Source organism: Sycon ciliatum, chromosome 5, assembly GCF_964019385.1.
Source record: "Sycon ciliatum chromosome 5, ocSycCili1.1, whole genome shotgun sequence".
Classification (NCBI taxonomy): domain Eukaryota; kingdom Metazoa; phylum Porifera; class Calcarea; order Leucosolenida; family Sycettidae; genus Sycon; species Sycon ciliatum.
The window spans coordinates 20,311,541-20,332,763 of record NC_088647.1 but is presented as its reverse complement, the minus strand read 5'-3'; the positions used below and the strand labels follow the sequence as shown (position 1 = coordinate 20,332,763).

The 21,223-nt window shown below is 48.2% G+C and overlaps 1 protein-coding gene across 1 annotated transcript; it reads right to left on the bottom strand.

The window, feature by feature from the left end:
- Nucleotides 1-233: 233 nt before the first annotated feature.
- LOC135817972 (uncharacterized) lies at nt 234-19,752 on the bottom strand. The gene is made up of 14 exons (XM_065331270.1): nt 19,192-19,752; nt 16,213-16,608; nt 14,853-15,233; nt 14,166-14,498; nt 12,597-12,851; nt 10,668-11,012; nt 9,910-10,079; nt 8,543-8,726; nt 7,795-7,865; nt 6,983-7,223; nt 6,229-6,339; nt 5,360-5,444; nt 4,239-4,669; nt 234-3,162 (listed from the first exon to the last, which is right to left on the bottom strand). Exons 1-14 carry the CDS (start codon nt 19,343-19,345, stop codon nt 893-895), a joined length of 5,427 nt encoding a protein of 1,808 aa, XP_065187342.1. The 5' UTR covers nt 19,346-19,752; the 3' UTR covers nt 234-892.
- Between the last annotated feature and the right edge of the window lie 1,471 nt (nt 19,753-21,223).

Here is a 21,223-nt window from a genome sequence, read left to right as displayed (position 1 = left end):
GTGAAGTAAACGGTGGCCATGGCAACAGGCCAAACCTTGCTGCACCCAGCTAGCCCATGTCATCACCACAATCAGACGAGCTAGCTACATGTAGGACTACTGCAAAGAGACAACAGAAACTTAACCGGACATTACAAACTACAGACAGCGACAGACTTTCCCGCATGCACCAACAACACATACCTATCACGTACACACACATACACAAATACCGTGATACAACAACACGGGTGTCAACTTATGCACGGTGCTCTGCACTCTCAAATACTAGACGACTGGAAGCGACGTGCTAGAAATCTGCCAGCAAGTGCTGAACGCCAGCAGGCCAACATCTCTGCCACATGACATTGCATCCGACTGACACGGTTGCTCTTCCAAGTGATAGAAATCGGTTAGGAGTACATGTCAATAACTTACACCAACCTTCCACCTCTGACAATGCCAGCAGGCCGTCCTACTTGTAGCTTGCAATCTCAAATCTCAAATATCATATCATACAGAGATGTGTTAAGCCCACTGTTGGGGCACTTAATTTAATGCTAGTTAAAAAATATTTAAAAAAATTAAAACACGGCTCTCAAGAAATATTTGCTTGTAAAGCAAAGGAAATCAAGGAATGGGTTTAAAAAGTCACGCATCAACTTCTGAATGCGTTCTGAATATCACACTAGCACTCGTAACCATGGCAACATTGTGAACCAGAGAATAAAACAGTTAATGACTTGAATTGGGGACAACTTGCCAGACAAGTCGTTTTAGTATAGAACAGTGCACTCAAAACATACCACTCTAAGCCAGTCTTGATACAGACCGAATAGACAGTCAGATCATTGTACACGGCTACTAGCACTACATAAGGCAAGGTTGTCATGGAATCCATCACGACCAGCAATCAGGATTCCTCGTCCAGGCTGTCCTCCGAGCCGGGACTGTACCCGCCAAGCAAGCGCAGGTCAAAGACGGTGTTGTCCTTTCCCACCACGTGCACATCTATTGCCGCTGGAGCCAGCGCCTCATCGGTAGCTGGTGGCTTCTCCTGTGCGAGGAGCACTGGCAGAGTAGCCGGCGTGTGACCAGCTGTCTGCAGCTTGCCAGCAACCTCCAGTGGAGCTGCGTCAACATCAATGGGCACAGGGTCCGCTACTTCCGGAGCAACCTGTTCCAATAATGACGACACGTCAAAAGCGAAGGAGCTGGCCACCTGCGGAGCTCTGTCGCTATCAGGGGCCAAGCTGTCCGTTATTTTCGGAGCAACCGGCTTCAATAATGACGACACGTCATGAGCAAATGTGCTCGCCACTCGTGGAGCTCTGTCGAAATCGGACGGCAAAGGGTCCGATACTTTCGGAGCAACCTGCTCCAATAATGACGACACGTCATGAGTAAATGCACTTGCCACTCGTGGAGCTTTGTCGGCATCGGACGGCAAAGGGTCCGATACTTTCGGAGCAACTTGCTCCAGTAATGACGAAACATCGAAAGTACAGGAGCTCGCCACCTGTGGACCTCTGCCAACATCAGGGGATACATGGTTTGCCACTACTGGAGGTACCGGCTCTAGTACAGACGAAACATCATGGGCGAAGGAGGTGGGCACTTGGGGAACACTGGTGCATTCAGTGGGCCCGGAGTTTGCTACTTCGGGAGCAGCCTGCTGCGACAATGACGACAGGTCTAGGTCAAAGGAGTTTGCCAGCAAGGGAGCTCTGTCGCATTCAGCAGCGAGGCGGTCTGCAACTTTGCTGGGTACAGGCTGTTGCAGCAATGACGGGATGTCCAGCGTAAATGATGTCTCTCGCGGCTGCTCAATGGAGTCGAGGACACTTCCGACAATCTCGTCTTTCGACGGCACTGGCCGTTGTACTAATATCGGTGAATCCCTCTGTGAAGTTAACAACGGCAGCACTGCAAAATCGGCACTAGGATTTAGCAATGGTGGGGTAATTTTTCTTGTCTGATGCTTTGGTTCTTCCAGGATGTTTTCAACGAGTCGCGATGTCATGTTTCCGACTACCGGCAATGTGGGTTGCAGTTTGGCCGTGTCGGAGCTAGAGGATGGGGAGTCCTGCTGTCGAGGTTCACCCAGTATGCTCGCAAGGAGGTCCTCGGCCGGGAGCAGCTGGTCAGTATCTTGAGAGTTGACAGGCGATAGGGCAATGTTTGCAGAGCTGTGCTGCAGTGACGGCAAGTCCTTGTAGTTACACAGACTCAATGTTGGCTGAGATGGCTTGCCAGCAGGGAATTCATCAGGCACGCCACTGCGTTGTCCGGTGGGCATGTGTTGTTGTTGTTGTTGTTGCTGCTGCTGCTGCTGCTGCTGCTGCTGTTGTGGTTGTTGTTGTTGTTGTTGTTGTTGTTGTTGTTGTTGTTGTTGTTGTTGTTGTTGTTGTTGTTGTTGTTGTTGCTGCTGCTGCTGCTGCTGTTGTTGCTGTTGCTGCTGCCGTTGTTGCTGCCGCTGTTGCTGCTGCTGTTTCTGTTGCTGCTGCTGTTGTTTTCGTCGCTGCTGTGCTTGCAGGCTCTGATGCTCGGCTATATCTACAGTTCTGTAGCCATTTGCTGTGGAATTGCTGCTACTGCTACTGCTTGTGCGTGTTGACTGAAGTGGGCGTTGCACTGCTACGCTCTGAGCTGTGTTCACTGGCTGCTGGACTATTGAGTACAGTGCATTGCCCGAAGCAGGCACCGCACGGCCCGCAGAAGAATCGGAAGGGGAGCGTAGAGAAATCAGCGGGGCGTCGCAGCCGTCCAGCCGTTCCTCGTCGCTTGCTCGCGCGATGACCGGTCGTGATTGCTGTGGGACGCTGGGACGCGTTGGGCCCACCGTGATCAAGTGAGTCGGCGCTTCTGCTGGCTGTCTTTGCTCGTATGTATTGCAAGCTGCTGATCCTTTGCTCGGTGATTGCTGCTCCACACTGGACATTTCAATAGCAACTACGCAAGATGAGCCCTGCTTGTCGAGTGACGCCCGTATATCCTCGTAAGTTTCGCGCCGCTGATCAGCAAGTTGCCGCGGCTGCTGCTGCTTCTGCGGTGGCTGTGATAGGTTCAGCGGTTTTGCCAGTGGCTGCATCCGCTTTCCATCTGGCAAGCGCCGCGAGTACGTGTCAGATGAACTTCTGTCTAGAGTACTCTGTGTTTGTGAGATGAACCCAACGCATGTACCTAGGGACAAGCAAAGCAGATATACGCTCATTGCTAGGGTTCGACCATAGATAATCATGAGCAGAGTTCCACCATGAATACTCGAGTATCAATTTCTCGCCATATAGTGGCCAAAAGGAGTGGGTGGCAAATAGGCAAGGGATTTTTTCTCTCTCTTTTTTGTTTCTTTTTTCTATACTAGCAGTAGCCAGTGGGTATCATCAAACAGTGCCTGAGTTCAGGCACAGTGCACAGTGCACAGTACACAGTACACAGTGCACTGTGCACAGTGCACTGTGTGCACAGTACACAGTGCACTGTGTGCACAGTGCACTGTGCACACAGTGCACTGTGCACAGTGCACTGTGTGCACAGTACACTGTGTACTGTACACTGTGCACTGTGCACAGTGCACAGTGTACAGTGCACAGTGCTGCTCAATGAAATCCGACCGCATAAGTGAAGTACTGGGCCTGGGCTGGGTGCTCTACAGCAGCCCCAGTCATGTGAGCACTAGGAGGTGAATTGGGGGGGGGGGGGGGGGGGGGTGCAAACTAGACTAACACAATCGGATTTCATTAGGCAGCACTGCTTATCGGCGTAGAATGCTATAGTCTAGTCATGTTGAGAAGTCCAGTGCTGCTGGCTTTCGAAAGCCAGATTTTGGCTGAACTCAAGCTTAAACCCCAGTTTGAATTGAACAATTTGGGTTATGAACCTGCCTTTCCATACATCTTGCCCTAGTATTGATAACACTTTGCTGAATTGCATTTGTTCCGTGAAATACAGTCAACTTCGCGTATAACGACACTCGGCGGGGCATCAGAAAAGTGTCCTTATTCGCGAAGTGTCGTGGTACCCGAAGTCTCATTATATGTATTACAATTGGATGAGACTTTGCTCTGGGCATGGAAATTCTGTCGTTATTCGCGAATTGTCGTTATATCCGCAGTCGTTATTAGCGAAGCTGACTGTAAATAAAACCGTGTACATTTCAGGACAATCCTCACTCGCAATGAGTCAAGTTTCCTCTGCACCAGAAGACGGTACAGTACTTGTATGTGTTGTAATTTCTACTTTGTCGTTGCGGCCCTTACCTTGCCCATCAGTGGATTGGCTGTACTTGCCCTCGCTGGAATACTGTTGATCGGGCGCCTCATCTAGCGATGAGCACTCCAGGGATGACGATGGGTTGCCCGCACTGCTGGCTTTGTCGGGGAAGCAGACGATCTTTCCACCGTCGCTGCTGGCCGCTGTCTCGATGAGGTCCGGTGACGGTGAGAAGGACTCGGTTCCCGGTCGGATGATGACGTCCAGTTCCGTGGAGTCCGGTGAGCGCGATCCAAACGGACGTGTGTACGTGTGTTGTCGCCGTCTCTCTCCGCTCCCCGACGTGGGCAGTCGCTCGCCGTAATGAACGCCAAGGCCGTCAGGACGCTGGTGCAGGCACATCTCCGCTCTCGGCTCAGAGTCTGGTCGCTCGCTGCTGGATACTGTGCTGTAGCTGCCATACTTCCTAGCTCGGCACCTGCACGCGCGCGTGTGTGTGTGTGAACAATGTGCATGGAAGCGAGTGCACATGTGTGTGTGTGTGTGTGTGTGTGTGTGTGTGTGTGTGTGTGTGTGTGCGTGAGAGATGGGGAGAGAGAGAGAGTGTGTGTGTGTGTGTTTGGGTGCACGTGCAGGAGTGCATGTGACACAAAGCATCCCAAATCATCAGGACGCTAAAAACACACGGTCGACTGTAGACAAAATTCTCTTAAATTAATGCCCCGTAAATTTGAGCAATTTCTCCAAATGTTTTATTTCATACTGAATTACGATATAGGGGTAGTGGCTTTGGCGATGACTACGTAGAAAAGGCGTTTGCGCCCCACACCCTAGCTCGACCCTTCCCGCCGACTGAGCCGAGTCGACGGTTCGATGGACTTCTCGTGTGCCCTGGATGGCAGTCGTGAGTCAGTCAAGTCGGCAGAAAAACCGCGGCGTGCTCCGGTGTGGGAAGCAAACACCCATCCCATGCATACTAAATTCCGAAGCTTTTAAATCTGAATATCAGTCCTGCTCACCCCCGGTTGCCCAGGGACTTTCCCTACACAGAACTGACACACCTGATACAAGTACTTCAGGTCAACATAGTTAGGACTCTAAAAACTCTGTCAGGTGCCTGCAGAATGGAGGCATGCACAGAACATACCCGTCGGCCATGTCAACTCACCTTCTCCTGACACAGTATGTAATCAGGCAAAGAGATAAGCCCAGGACAAAGCAGCCAGCTCCTGAAGCCAATATGTATGTGAACTCTGTGACAACGTACACACACCGCACAAATAGACACAGATACACACAGACACACACACAGACACATACACACACACACACACACACACACACACACACACACACACACACACACACACACACACACACACACATACAGAACTGCCATTCATTACGATTTCCAACGCTGAGCCATGCACACCCTATCCTCCTATTATGAGGTGAGGAAGCATGTCCCATGTGTGATGCAACCCAACTTACAAGCACTGCAGGGTCTGACTAGCAACAGGGAAGGGACTTTCCAGGTGGTCAATAGTGCTTGCCGAACACAGCCTGTGGAAGAGCGGGCGTGTGTGTGTGTGGGGGGGGGGGGGGAGGGGAGGTAAATGATCTTTTGTCCGTTGTGCTCTGCATAGTGAAAAGTCCAGCAACATCTATAGCAAAGGCAAGTGAAACCAGGGAATATGAGTATAGCAGATCTTCATGCAGCCCGAAAAGCTGTAGCGCAAAGCAGTGGCTAGTGCATTCTCATGGCCCGATTTCATGCGGGTCCCATTTCGTGAGAGAGGGGGGGGGGGAGGGGGGGGGGCAGCAAAAGAGAGAGAGAGAGAGACACACACACACACACTCAGACGGAGACATACTCAGAAAGACAGACAGATAGACAGACATAGACAGAGACTGAGAGACAGAGAAAGAAAGAAAGAAAGAAAGAAAGAGAAAGTGAGAGGTAGAGAAGAGAAATTATGGGAGTGAAAGCGAGAGTTAAATGGTCAGTGGGTCGAATCTGTATGCTTAGCTGCTCACCAAAACTGCTGCTAGCTGCCTGAGTGCTAGGTGGACTGGTGCCACTTGGTGTCCTTGTCCATGTTGATTCACTGGTCATCGTGCTCGTGTCGCTAGGAACAGGCAATGTATCTAATAATACATAACGGTGAGAATGAACGTACACAGTGTTGTACAAATTAGCGTTCTATATGCATGGGATCACACGGTTATTTTTGGTTCCAGCCCACGGTTGAGATATGCTTGTCATTCGGATAATCAGATGCCGCCTTATTTTCCGTGCAGTTGCCTACGAGGCGTACTATGATTATGATCTAGAACAGGAATGAGCAACTCTCCACCACTCTAACCAGATACAATATACAGTGAGAAAGTGCAGCAACTTAACTCGCATCCATATGTCCTTTTCCTTTCTACATTTATTATTGGCTCAACATCCTAGTTTCAAATATTAAAATCAGATTCAGATAGCCCGCCGCGTGTCCATATCAATAGATCTACTCGGCTATCTCCGGACAGCTACCGTATTCTCCAGAGTAGAGGTCGCACTTTGAACGCTCAAAATTCACCCGAAAAGGGGGTGCGGCTCATACTACGGTGATCAAATTAACAGTGCTAACTAGGGTAGATGTCTGTATTTCGTGGCAAAAAAATGGGGATGTGGCTTGTACTCCGGTCAGGGGATACTCCAGTGCGGCATGTACTCTGGAAAATACGGCAGCTGTTTTCACTGTTTCAACCTTCAAGAATATTCAGTTTTAATTAAAACACATACGCAGTGATTGCTTGCTAGCAGACTGCCAGTAGATTTCATCGAAGCGTGTTGCTCCCTGGCAGATGGTGCTGGAGACCAGGACCAGCTGGAACAGGTACTTGCTGTCGGGCAGCAGAGACGACAGGCTGGCGGTGTTCCAGCCGTCGGCACACCACGTCTTGCTCAGCGCACCGTAGGTAAGGCGAACAACCACGCTGACGTTGGCTATCCCCCAGCCTCGCCAACTGCTACTTGCCGGCATCTACATGTATAACACACAAAACAGGAATTAAACCGGAGTTAAAGTCTACAAGTGCTAACATAAATCATGCACTCCAAAGTCTACACGTGCTAACCCAATTCATGCATTCCTTCAACAAATAAAGTCGCAGAGCATGCACTTCTTTTAGGCGTTACACCTTTTCAGTTATCCACCTTGATTAGTCCGATCCGACGAGGGTGATGAAAACCGAGAAAAGTCCAATACATTGATTGTTAGCAGCTTTGGAGCTGGTTACGCCGTAATCTTTCTGGAATAGTCTTGTAATAATAACATTGTTCACAGCATTTCGTCAGTGCATTTCCCATACGTACATAATATTACAAACATGATGGTTGAAGACAGCATAATTTTCATGGCAATTTAGGCTTGGGTCAAAACTCAAAAGCCATTAACCCGGCAAGAACTGTCCCGACCGTGCCACACAGGACTAGTTCTGCACTGCACTGCTAACGCAACAGCTACACATTGTCCAAGTATGCCGGGCAGGAAGGATACTCCAAGACCCTTCTGACAAACACTGCACATGGCAACGCTATCCGAATGCACATACCGTCCAAGTTAATAGAGCGGAGTTTGTGGTGATGCGGCTGGCTTTTACATCCTTCACCGGGTCATGTGGATCTGACATAGCATAGTCACATAATTGCATTCTTAGTGATTTACTGTACAAGAGGCTTCATACACATGCACACAAAAACAACTGCTACTTCATGAAACAGAGAGCACTTTGATTAGCTATGTCAGCTTATCATCACCGGATCCATGAAAACAGGGTGCAAACCTCAAATCTGCGGACTCTCCTTTTTGAGTCTTGTACACACAGATAAACACACAGATACACACACGCGCACACACGCACACACACACACACACACACATACACTTTTTCTCCTTTTGACGCCAATCGCCAGAGGCGATGATAGCGATGCTACAGCAGAAGTCATAGCAACTTGTGCTGGGATTGCACCATTCAACAGCTTGCAAGGCTGAAGAATCGACCACACACACACACATACACACACAGATACACACACACACACACACACACACACACACACACACACACACACACACACACATGTCTGGTTATTTTAGACAAGTGGAGGATCCCTGCATTTCAACCGTTGACAATCGGAGTTGCTGGTACTTGGCACAATCTTGGAAAGTAGCAGGGGAATCCTTCATTGCTGAACATTTTGAAGAACTCTTCGTTTGCATATGCACACCACACCGTACATATTCATCTACAAGGCAGTGAGATCCAGGACTGAACAGACACTGATTTTCTTCTCTCTTACATGGTCTCTGTGGCATGAGTGTTGTTTTCAGGCTTGAAACTCCTTTGAGTGTGTAGACCATTGCATTCAGCAGGTACATGTTCTGGTCAGACAAGGACGCGGCGCTCAATAGCATTGAGATGCTTGCTGCGGACACGGTCAGCTCATGAACCCTGGCGTCGGACAGCGTTGCGACAGTGAAGTCCTGTACGACAAGACAAGACAACCAAACACACTAGTTGAACAAACGAGAGTGGATCATGTCAACGGTCACTACTGTACAAGCAGAAAATTTCGTCGGTCAACAATTTCGTCCAACTCCAAAAAAAAGGGAGTTCGTCAGGTTGAAAATTTCGTCCATGGATCACAAGAGTGTATTAAAAAGCTGGACAAATCGACATTAGTCCGGTATTTAATTTAGTCCCAAAGCTCCTTGGACGAAAAAGACGAAATTAAATTCCAGACGAATATTTCTGCTTATACAGTAGTATCCATATCACTGATGTGCATGTACGTTGAAAAAAAAAACGGTTCTTGGCAGGACCATTCTTATAGAGTGGTTTCATATCAGTCACATGATATCAAACGGGACAGCCATGTTGGTTCCAATTACAGTCAACTCCTGCCTCTGTGGGTCACATGATGTCGGCCATGTTGGTTCCACTGTCCACATGCCATGATCACTTTCTACACAAACGCTGTCACATGACAAGGAGGCGAAACTACTCTGTTCTCCAAAAATAAACCATCCTCCTCAGTCTTCTTCACCGAAAAATAGTTCAATGCGGCTTATACTGCGCTGGTCAATGAACGGTGACATACAGGGTGGATGTATGTATTTAAAGGCAAAAACATCTGGGTGCGACTTATGCTCCGGAATATATTATACATGTATATACTGTATTCCCCGGATGTACCGTGTGTCAGTGCCGTTAAAAGCCATGGCCTTCTATTCGAAACACCGCCGCTTTCATAGCTTTTTTAGATACAAAATGACTCACCCACTACGCCATGCCATAAAAGTCAAAGTCCACACAGAAATTCAATCTAAATCTACTTGTTCACCCTTCCTGCTGGGCTGTAAGTCTATTAGTATAGTACTTATTACTTTATTTTTACAAAACACACTTCAAATGTCATTTCATTTTTGAAGCCCATGGCTTTATGACTGAGACTGGCTTTATAATCGGATATACCTCCATGGCGGTCAAGGTGCGGAGGGCAAAGGAGGGGGTGCAACTTATAATCGAGTGTGACCTATTACTTATGTGAATGTATTGAAACCTTTTGGCTCAGATCTAAAAATGGAATGTGACTTAAAATCGGGGAAATGCCGTAGTCTACTTTCCTAATCTTTAAAAAAAAGAAGAAAAAAAGAATAATCTTACCACTGGTGGGTACAGAACGGTGCAGTTGGCGTACTTGCACTGCCAAACCCGCACAAGCACGCTGACCAGGCCCAGGCCGGCCGCGCAGCTCTGCGACGGAATGGCAATGGAGACGGCGATGTTCCCACCGCTGCGAGTGGCACTCAGAGCGTTGGGTGCTAACACGCACTCTACGCGAAAACATTTCAAAGCAGAAATGGCAGGCAAACGTCTTTAGAACAAACACCAAGGGTACCGATGGCATTTATTTGCAATAGCGGGAGTTTGTCTTATCCATATTTTATACCGAGCGAATACATATTGCTCTATCCAGTAAGAGTTATGGATATTGGTTCTTCAGAAGGGAAAGTTGGTCTTATCAGTGTTTTTTAATGCGGACGCTTTCACTGTAGGCCAAGTTCGTTACCCGGTAGGCAGGTGTGAAATCTAACATTGGTGTGTACACGTTTGAGCAGTTTGCCCACGCGCAAGTGCAAACAACCTTGTGAGTAACGAATCTCGATCGTGCATGTAAAAATTGTCGCCATACGCCACTCGTCAGTACTCGTGTGTTCGAACGTTTGCAGTCAACTGTTCACCAGCTCTGAAAATTGTGTCGACGGTTACTCGCGAGTGGTTATACCCAGGGTTGTTTGTTGTTAGTCGCACTCGTAATTTCCTGTCCCATCACCTCGCTAGACTCTTTAAAATTAAAATTTATGATCGGAGCTCGAGTTAGAGCCAGAAAGGCAACACAATACAAAACCAGGTTCCCGTACCTGGAAAGGTCAGCCGGATAGATGGCAGATTCCATTCCGTGAGACAGACATAGATGGAGTTCAGTGCTACTGCAAGGCTGGCGCGGCACTGGGTACCCTGGCCTAGCATGCCGCGCAGCCCGAGAGTGTGCGCGTTGCCTTCAACGGAACACGTGTCCGTGGTACAGCCGCACACGCACATTTTCGTTCCGGTGCTGTTGGATATCACTACATGATCCGAGGGTGAACACTCGAAACACGGCTTCTTCAACGGTGCAATGCGAATGGAGAAGTTGAATCCGGGCTGGAAAACTAGCACTGTGCCGTCTTTGGTCTCGCCGCTCACCAAAACACGGCGGGACTGATCTGAGGAAAACAACCAGCACAACACACCGTATTCAAACACCCAGGGCACACACTAGAGAGGTACTGCTACACAGAACTACGTGTAGCATGGACGTAATTTGTACACACATAAACTTGATAGTACACCATAGGAATGCATGGATAGCTGTGCGCATACTCGCGCTGCCTTGGTCTTCTTCTTCTCCTTGTGAGACAATGAACGAATGATAACAACTTACGTAACTACAAGTATGTGCTTTGAGTGCTGAGAGTATACGGGTTACATACGTAACAAACTCCGTGTCAACTGCAGTGAAGTTTGACACGGATTTTTCGTGCGTTGCATCGCTTCTGCTCTGCGTAGCATGCTCGAACTCCCCGCCGCGCCACATGTACCCTGTCCGCTCAGTTTTCACACGGAGACTAGTCCGTGTGAAGCGCGCTTCACACGGAAAACGGTATGAACAAATCCGTATGAAACTTGATCCCGTACCGCGGCAAGGTTTCCATACGTACTTTGGTATGTTTTCCCGTGAGGCAGAACCTCACTATTATCAAAACAGTTCACAGTTCGCGCGAGGCTCAGTTACTAGGCACCGGCAGATTATGCCGTCAGAAAAACTGGCAGAATTCGGTACTTTTTCTGGTAAGTTTCATGCATGTTTGGTATGTGGATAAAGAAATGGAGCAGAATTCGAGGAATTGCCCACCATAAGGTTTGTATGGTTCTGCCAATGTCACTGCTTTTCGAGCAGAATCCGCCGGTCCCTATCGGTTACACTGAGTTTTCCACATGTGCAGAGCAGAAACGCCACCACCCTGCAAGGATCAAGGCTCAAATGCACCTCCTAAAGCGGTGGGAGGCGAATGGATCAGGCCCACCAGCAAAGTGATCAAAGATCCAAAAAACGGGACACACCGTCGGTAGCCAAACCTGGCCTCCCGACTAACATAAATACAACAGCTCGGCTCTGCACAGCCCGAGCAATACATCCTCAAGGCTATACTGCACACAAGGAAATGCAGCATGACCCGCCCTTAATCCGCCACATGCAACTACTGTAGGTCGACAAATTTCGGCCCCAGATTCAAATTTTCGGCCTCCCAGGGCTAAAACACATTTCGGCTACAACACATTTTCGGCCTGTACTGCTGCTGCCTGTATACACTGTCACACTGTACCTTGCAAAACAAAATTTCGGCTGCAAGAAATTTTCGGCCAAATATGATCAGGTCGAAGTAGCCAAAAATAAATTTGCGGCAAATATTTGTAGACTTACAGTAAAAATTTAAACTCGGATGAGCCAGTAATAAATGTAAAAAAGAGAAGAAACACATGAGAACGAGTTATGCAGCAACTATCCACGACTGTAACAAGATGATAAACGGTCAGAAAGTGCGATACTATGGCACAAAACTCGTGGATAGTTGCTGCATAACTCGTTCTCATGTGTTTCTTCTCTTTTTTACATTTATTACTGGCTCATTATCCGAGTTTAAATTTTGCACAGTAGTTATTCTTCGCATATTGTGATCATTATTTTTTTGTGTTTCTCCGTCATGTGAGCAAAGAACCATGATATTTGCAATGCTTTTTCTCCATACCTTTGGCCTGCACTAGAAAGATGTGCTGCCGCGAGCCAAGCTTGTTTCGCCCCACGCATTGATAGAGGCCGGGCTTCACGACAGTCAGCGTCGAGCCGTCCAGGGAACGTGCAGTCCCGTTGGCACCGAACTCGTACCACGTGATCGCGACCGGTGGCGACGAGCGGTCAACGTCAATCGGACAGATGAGCTCCGCGTACGTGGCGAGCGAAACTTTGTCAAGATGTGGTGCAGGTGATGTGAGCCATGGTGGAGCTAACGGAGAATAGAAAAGAAAGACACCGGTCAGTAAGAGTGCGCTGGACTACAGTCGATTCATCGGAAACAGTCCTGCTGGCTTTTGAAAGTCCGATCTCGGACGAATTGAGGATAAAGAAAACCCACTAGAAATCTCAAAATCTGGGTTTAGGATCCGCTTCTCCATACATTTTGCCATGGCATACTTGTCCCAATTTTGTAAAACCTGACTGAATTTCAATTTCCCTGTTCTTGGACTTTTCTGGCCTTGAATGTGGCAAGGAGTAATTGCACGGGTCATACAATGCAGAATGCACTGTTGTTTTCTCAGTCTCTACAACTATGTGCGGGAGATACCAAAAGGTTAGGATGCGAGTTTCCAATGAATGGACTGTAGGTGACATCATCCAACGTACAGGTGACATCATCCAACGTACAGGTGACATCATCCAACGTACAGGCGCACTATTTACTTATCGTTCCACATACGCTGGTGCACATAGGCAACAGTGGCAAGAGCACACAAACTGAAGGGTGGTTGGCCGCAGCTGCCTATCTGCCGAGAAATCTAAGACTAACATACCATCAAACTCATGAATAACTACCTTGGGGATAACACCAGCTTCCGAACAACAACAATATCTTCAGACCTAGTAACTATTCGACTGCATACTTCCAACCCCGGGAATACCAGCACCTTTCTCATACCTGGTCGAGGATTGTTATTTGCAGGCTTGCCTGTCCGTTATTTTTTTACACTGACAGAGAGTAATTTAATCATTAAATTATAGTCTCCACGTCGCTTATTTGCATACTAACAGAGAAGGGCAAAAAAAGTTGTCTTACAGTGGACATTGGTTTTAATCACAGTATGAGCACATTCTGTCCAAGGCGTGATCTGCTAGCTAACTTATAGCAAAGGTGTTGCTACCCGCTACTTATAAATGGAACAGGGATAGACGGGAATAGAGAAAATGCGTCACGTTGTTCCTGACGGAGCACTAATGCGCAGTAGGTTGGCATGAACTACCAGTGTGGGGAAGGCTTTGTATATCAAATCCGACAATGAACATTGATCACGCATGTGGATTCGATGTGAATCAGGGAACACTGGCACAGTTTGGTTTTTCTTCTTCTTTTTCTTTTAATATCTGCCTTAGTACAGCTTTAGGAGCTGCATCTGCGCCTTGATCCTTGAAGGGTGGTGGCGTTCCTACGGATGCGGAAAACTCAGCCTCTAGCCGAGTCTGATGCGAACCATGAAATGTTTTTTAGTACGGGTCATGATCAAGATACCATCCCAGACTTTTCCACAGGAAACACAAGTCTCACCGTGTGCTACGACGGTAGCCGTGGAAATCTTGCCCAGCGGCATTCCCAGCGTGTTCACAATGGTGCAGGACACGTTGGTTCCGGCGCTGTCGGGCCGGCGGGGTAGCAGCTGGAGCGTGTTGTCGGGATGAAGGTACGCTGTCACGCCGGAGATGTCCTGGGCAAGACTTCGCTGCACCAGAGTCTCACCTACATACCACATTACCCGATTGAAGCCATGCGCCGAGCAGCGCAGCACCGCAGTAGTTCCTACGTTGACGGCCAGACTAGTACCCGGCAGGGACTCTGCAAACGACGGCGGAGATTGGTGTGTACACGCCGGCTCCAAGTGTTCTGAAGTCAAACACAACACAAGAAAAAGAACGGGAAGGGAGACCATGGACACCACTCATCCTCTTCTCCCATTGTTTTATGTTCAACTTATGCATAATTTAAAGCAGATCAGTGTCCCTTGGGCGATGGGCTATATAAATATTTCCGAGCAGCACAACATGTTAACCTGGTGCTTAAAAACATCTGACAAGCAGGAAATGTTATTGTGCAGAACAGCATGTCCACACAAACTTCAAACATGGGCTTGAGAAGGTTTACCGGTCATTGAGCACCCAGCATTATGCACGTTGATACATGGCATGTAGCATAGAGGATGAGGTTGTGAACTGTCAGGATCACAGATCCTCTACTTACCTGTCGCAGTGAAATTCAGAATGACTAGCTTGGTAGTGCTATCGCCCAGCTGACAAGTGCAGGCTGTGTCGCTTAGCTCATGCAGCGCAGGGCCGGAGAAGAGCAGCACGCCGTCAGGTGACGCTTCGACCGTCACATTGCCGATCGTCTTTCGTGACACGCTGTAGTGCGTCATCACGCCAAGCGTTGACTGTACAGACGGCGACTGCAGTCCCCACAGCTGCTTGTTGCGGAGCTTCCAGGTGAGAGCCATGCCCCGTAGCTGCGCCATCGGTACAACCTCCCCGGCAGAGTCGGTAATACGACATTGCACGCTGGCAGTGGTGGAATCACACGATGAAGGTGATGATTGTACGGCAGCTGACACGGTATTGGGAGTATCTGTATTACACAAAACGAGCACGGAGAATTTTAAGAATGAAAATTCAACGCCACGACATCTTGTCTTCTTGCCCTATGACGACATGCACGGGCAGCAGAAAGGATCGGGAAGTCATCTCAGGCATGTTCAGTACAATTTGGGAGTCAAGTCGCGGGGATCTACCAGGATACTAGAGAAGTGTATGCATTAACACAGCATTCGCAAGCCCGAGGGAGTTGAAAACGGGGAAGAAAAGTCTGGAGAAAGAGCTGACTGTCACCACCAGGAATCAAACCAGGCATCCTCGCTTATGGCCAGTGACAAACTACTGTTAGACAAGGAATGTTAACCAACTTTTAATTCTAACGAGTTAACGAATTTGAAAGAATCTTCAACATTTTGAAGTCGTTATGTGCAAAACGATATGCACCTGTGCAGTCATTTGCCGTTTTCAGACAGAATTCGTTAGAATTTCACCTCGCTAACCTGAAAAAATCCGGAGATTGTTAACTTTAATCGACGTTAAATATCTGGTCCTACAGTACCGCTAAGCTATGATCACAGCAGCGACCGTTCAACATTAATACAACTACCGTATTTTCCCGAGTATAGGCCGCGCCCCCCGCATTCTCTGTCACGGAATACAGACATCTGCCCTATTTTATCACCGTTAGTTTGATCATCGGAGTATATGGCGCATCGAGTTTTTTTTTGGTTGAATTAATGATGACTGTTTCAAGTGCGGCGTGTACTCTGAAAAGTATGGCAGTGCACACTGTCAACTACAGTAAAATCTGTCAAGGCGACCACTCGGATAAGGCAACCACCTGTTCCAGAAGACCATTGCTACCAGGACCGAGGGATGCTATTTCCAGTCAAATGACCCTGGATAAGGAGACCACCTGGTAGCAGAGACCACCTTTTGAATGTCCCATGAGCGGTCGTCTTAGACAGGTTTCACTGTACATGCATGCTGCTGAAGAGTACCAAGACACCTACCGACTGTGGTGACGTGTGCCGTGTTGCTGTAGATTACACCGGAGCGCGTCCCCTGGCGGACCAGCAGTCTGCATTGATAGAAGCCGGCGGCGTCATCGACACAGCTGCTGCTGCTGCGGCTGCTGCTCTGCGCACTCTCCGTGCATTCGGCCGGATAGAGCGCGGTGGCATTGGCGCTGGCCAGCTGTCGGCCATTTTTCCACCACTGGACGGTGACCGACGGCTGTTCGCCGTCCGCCGGAGTTGTGTCGTGTGCCGGTGCCCAGCGATACTGGCAGTGTAGCGCCTTGCCGGAGTCATCGGCGCAGTGACACAGGGTGAGGTCCGAGAGATTGGTATCCAGCGAGATCATCGGCGGCTCGGGAACAGGACCGGCCTTCATCACTACGATGTTCCCTGATTGAACAAACACATCAACAGACACATCAACAAACGCATCAAGAACCATAATTGACGAAAGCCTGACTGGAGACATACATAACTCGTGCATCGTATCACAGCCATGCTAAGCTATGTCAGTACCAGTAGGGAGACGGGTACTGGCAAAATATTTAGCAAATCTATACAGCCTTCAGGCACTAGAAATTATGCAAGCACTTTTGGTTGGCTTGCATGCATGATTTGCATGCCCTTTGATACAGCTACAGGCCGTTCTGATGTCTACGCAAACAAGCACATACTGATAGTATTATCATAATAATATAATAATTATAATGGACATTAGGTGTGCAAATTTGAACTCGGATGGTGAGCCAATATGTCAGTTTTGTGCCATTTTGTCGCATTTACTGACTGTATAAGATCTGGTTACGTTGGTGGACAGTTTGTCATAACTCGTAACATTTTGTCCTTTACCTTTCTTCATTATAATAGACATTAATCAGGAAATACATATACGTGTCCATCGAATCTGCCATAGGCTGCAGTTCGTACACTGATTGGGAGGAAAGGCAATCCCCCTGTTTGATGCATTGCCATGCGCCAAAAAACAGCACCGATCACCGAGCATGCCTCAGATATGCGCCGTAACAAACTACTTCCATTCATAACTCTCTTGTTCTGGTTGCCCGGGACCGGGCACTGCGCATAACTTCGAAATGTCAGCAACTCAGAATCACGAGTACGTTTCAATGGCGAAGGGCCAGTTATCAGGAATATGACTTCATGTATATTCACAAAAATTGGCAAACGAGTAGTAATATTTCCACTAAAACTCACACACAGGGTGCTCGGTAGACCGAAGTGCCCGTCACTTCCTGGTCAGGATAAGAGAGATACGATTGTATAATACTTTTGAATAATCCTTCTCCTACTATTCCCCCCACACCAACCCTATTTTATGCACCATGCACTAATAATTTTTGAAAACCGGAGAAATTCCGTGACACAAAAGTAAGTGCTCCATCTGGACATGCCGCGACTCAATACAACCGGTGATTGCTTTTCTCAAGAAGCTCTGAGCAGTAATCGTTCAAGTAGACAATTACTATGTGGCACACACCAACATTGGATGTCACAGTGAGTGCAGGTGCAGTGCGACATCACATAGATATATCTTTGGTACTGTGAGAGCTTTACAAGGCTGCTGATGGTTTCTGCCAGTTCCAGGAACTTGTGCAACTCGCTCCTCCTGCTCACAGTACCAAAGCCAGAATGTTATCTGCTACATGTGTACATCCAGCAACAGTGTCATGAGATGGTTTTCAACGATTCTCTTCGAGCGACGTTACAAGGAACTGAGCTGCCATTGGACCTTCACGCACATTTTTTTTCTCTTCAAGAAGTACAACTGCCCTGAAGCAACATCTTCATGGCCTTTTGATTTAACTCAACAGTTCTTTTCATGCCTCGGACAGTGGGTAGTGGAATAGTTTGCATTAACTTTTCTTTTACGCGGACAAATGTTCAACGTCAGAATCATCTCCATGTGGGAATCCTCCGCCATTTGCTTGTACGTGTACACGGCGTCTGCTCCAGGATTTCAAACCAACCGGGCACACGTGTACTTGTACCTGGCACAACCCTTGAAAACGGGTCAGAGCCGGGTCCGTTCAAGTGCGGCTACTGCGTGTACATCTAATCAGGGAGTTGAAATGTTTTTAGGACTCCCTGATGTATACTGTATATATATTCCCAACCGGGTCCCAACTGACCCGGTGTTCCTTTTCCAAACGGGTACAAGTACTCCCCCCCCCCCCCCCAACCGGGTCGCTGACCCGGCTGACCCGGCTCTGAAGCAGACACTGGCACACACTGTGCGCGCATACGGATGATTACAGCGGCGCAGTGGAGGGGAAACGCGGGCGTGAGGGCACGGTGGACGTGTGGCGAATGGGCACGTTCAGAACACCGACAGTGAGTTGGGGACGAAAGCCCAACATGCTGCGTTGTTCCAAGCAGCATCCTACAGTGAGTTTGCGGTTCATGGCAAAAGCAGTTACTGCATGTAAGGCACTGACAATAACTGCAACCACTGAAAACCAATAAAATTCAGTTCTTTGGATGTTTTTTTAAAATACAGTCACATGGAAGACTAATTTAGTTATAAGCAATTTTATAGACATACACGAGTAGAATGTAAGAACGACGATTATAGGATTTTGGACGTTTGTTTTTATATTTCGGCCCCGCATGGCTGCACTGCACTGACTTCGTCTTACGTGCAGCCTGGCCTAGGGCTAGGAGTGAGACACTGGCAAGAAATTACCATACAGCATCACCATGATTACAGCGGTGGGAACCCACGCCTCTAGCCGGTACCGGGAGTAGAGCTCGATTCTTCTCTACTGAGTGAAAATGACCATGATGACTGATGCGTTGATCTGGTGAGATGTGCCATGGCGGCATGGGGGGTTTCGCAGTCAGATGTGCGACCGCGCATGAGGATTGAATCAGCCGCGGCGACCTCTACGCTCGCAGGTAATTCATTTTTTCATGCCAGTCCCAAACAACAACCCAACAACAACAGTGGCACCATACCTGGAGATGGGCAAGGGTAGCCTGTCGACGCAGTCTGCAGTTTAGTGTTCAGTGACTGGCAGAAAGGCGTACCATGACATCCATGGACTAAGGAGAGCACCGCTGCGCCAATACTAATAGCGGCCACAAACGCTGGGATTCGACTGCCCTTCATCGCCGGTCGTCAGGCACTCTTCCGTTCTCTCCAGTCCAGTTCAAGCCAGCAAATCTCTTCCCTTTGCGACAAATATTTCCTCTTCAAGACAGACATGCCATTCTCCACAGCAGCAAACAAATTATGAAGATTAGAGGGATGAATGTAGTTTCAGCGGCGTACTGGTTCGGACGGCGAATATCGAAATGCTGTAACTAAAATAGTGAAATGCCTACGGCCCCTGAGGATTTCTCCAGACGCGTTGGCTTTCCGGAGAGATAACAGAGAAGGAAAGCCGAGCAGCGCCTGAGCACTGCAGTATGCACACCAGGCATTCACGGACTAGCTGATTCTGCTACTGCCACGGAATGGACCGAGAAGACGTCAGTTTTCCTGCGTAAAACTGTGCCTACCTGTCGATAGCTTCCGTGTCGTTCCTTTTTACTCCGATCTTACAACCACGATGACCACACGGCACAAGCCAGGCGCTAGGCGCAGATCAGTTTTTCAGCAACACTCGAGCAGCATGACTGGGGAAACCCCTCATTCATTTGGTGGCGAGTCTCTGCTCGCGGGCTGCATGCTTGCGTGCGCGTGGGGGGTGTCTAGAGTCAGCATGCATGACAGGTACAAGCTCGACGATAAGCTGCAGATTGTCAAGCATAACACAAAACAGCTAGCTAGCCACGCGTACGCGTGTAGTGCGGTGCACGCGAAAGTGGGGTTATTCATTTCCGGACCTTTCATCGGACCATGCCAGCGCAGCTGCCAGGGTTTATCACGGTTCCAGCGCAGTGGCTTTGCAGACGAAAGCCTCTCCAAACTCACGTTACTTCACAGTGCAATGTTGATTTATGAGGTGGTGATGATGTATTGACAATGATATTTTTTCATTTAGGCTGAAGCAATTCTAACAGTAACCATGCTGCATTCCGCATCACTCAAGAACTGCTGTGACAAAATAATGTGTAGCGCCAGACACCAACTTCCTGACAAGTACTTGATTGTCCAACTAGAGTTTACACAATACTGGTGATATACTGAATGACTGATTGCATGTCTGCACATGACAAACTACAGTACGAGAAAAACTCGGCATAACACAAAGAGGAACTTTAAGGAAACTGCAGGTATTGTACAAAGTCATGTACATGTACTACAATGTAGGTGGTGTTTCAATTACTCTCCTGTTGAGTGTTGTGAATCGCATCAGATACTAGTATGTGCGACATAAACGAGAGATCTCCTGAGTCCAGGCACCAAACTGTCGCTTGCGACTACTACTAGTGAAAGAGGAACTTGCCGAGTTCTCGTGATAATTGTTGGCAAGCTCGAAATTTAAATACTATAGCCTAGGCAGGCGTCGAAGTCTTTTCGTGGTCATAACTACATGTACATACATGTACATGCGCAGATGATGCCTACAAAGTGAGTACAAACACACAAAAAGCCTACAAGCCATCCGCCATGAGCATGATGAGAGCTTATATTTGTTTCAAATGTTAAAACGACATGCTAACAACCTCGCCTTTCCCCCATGCAACGCAGATACTGGGCAGCTGAGTCGTAACACTCTGCTGCTGGAGTCGACGACATGATGAATACGACGTGATACATACGACGTGATACATACGACGTGATACATACGACGTGATACATACGACGTGATACATACGACGTGATACTGCTGTCCGAATCTAGGTATGTTACTTTCCTTGGAACTTACTTAGTTACTATGTTCGCAATACTTCTCTATTTCTGGATGGCGTTTTCTAAAAACGAGCGTCTGGAGCTGCGAACTGCGCGGAGACACGCGGGACTGTCTAAAAATGCGCAGGTCGGAACGGTGAACTCATAATCAGTGCACTATAGACTATGGTCTTTGTCTGTGCAGGGCTC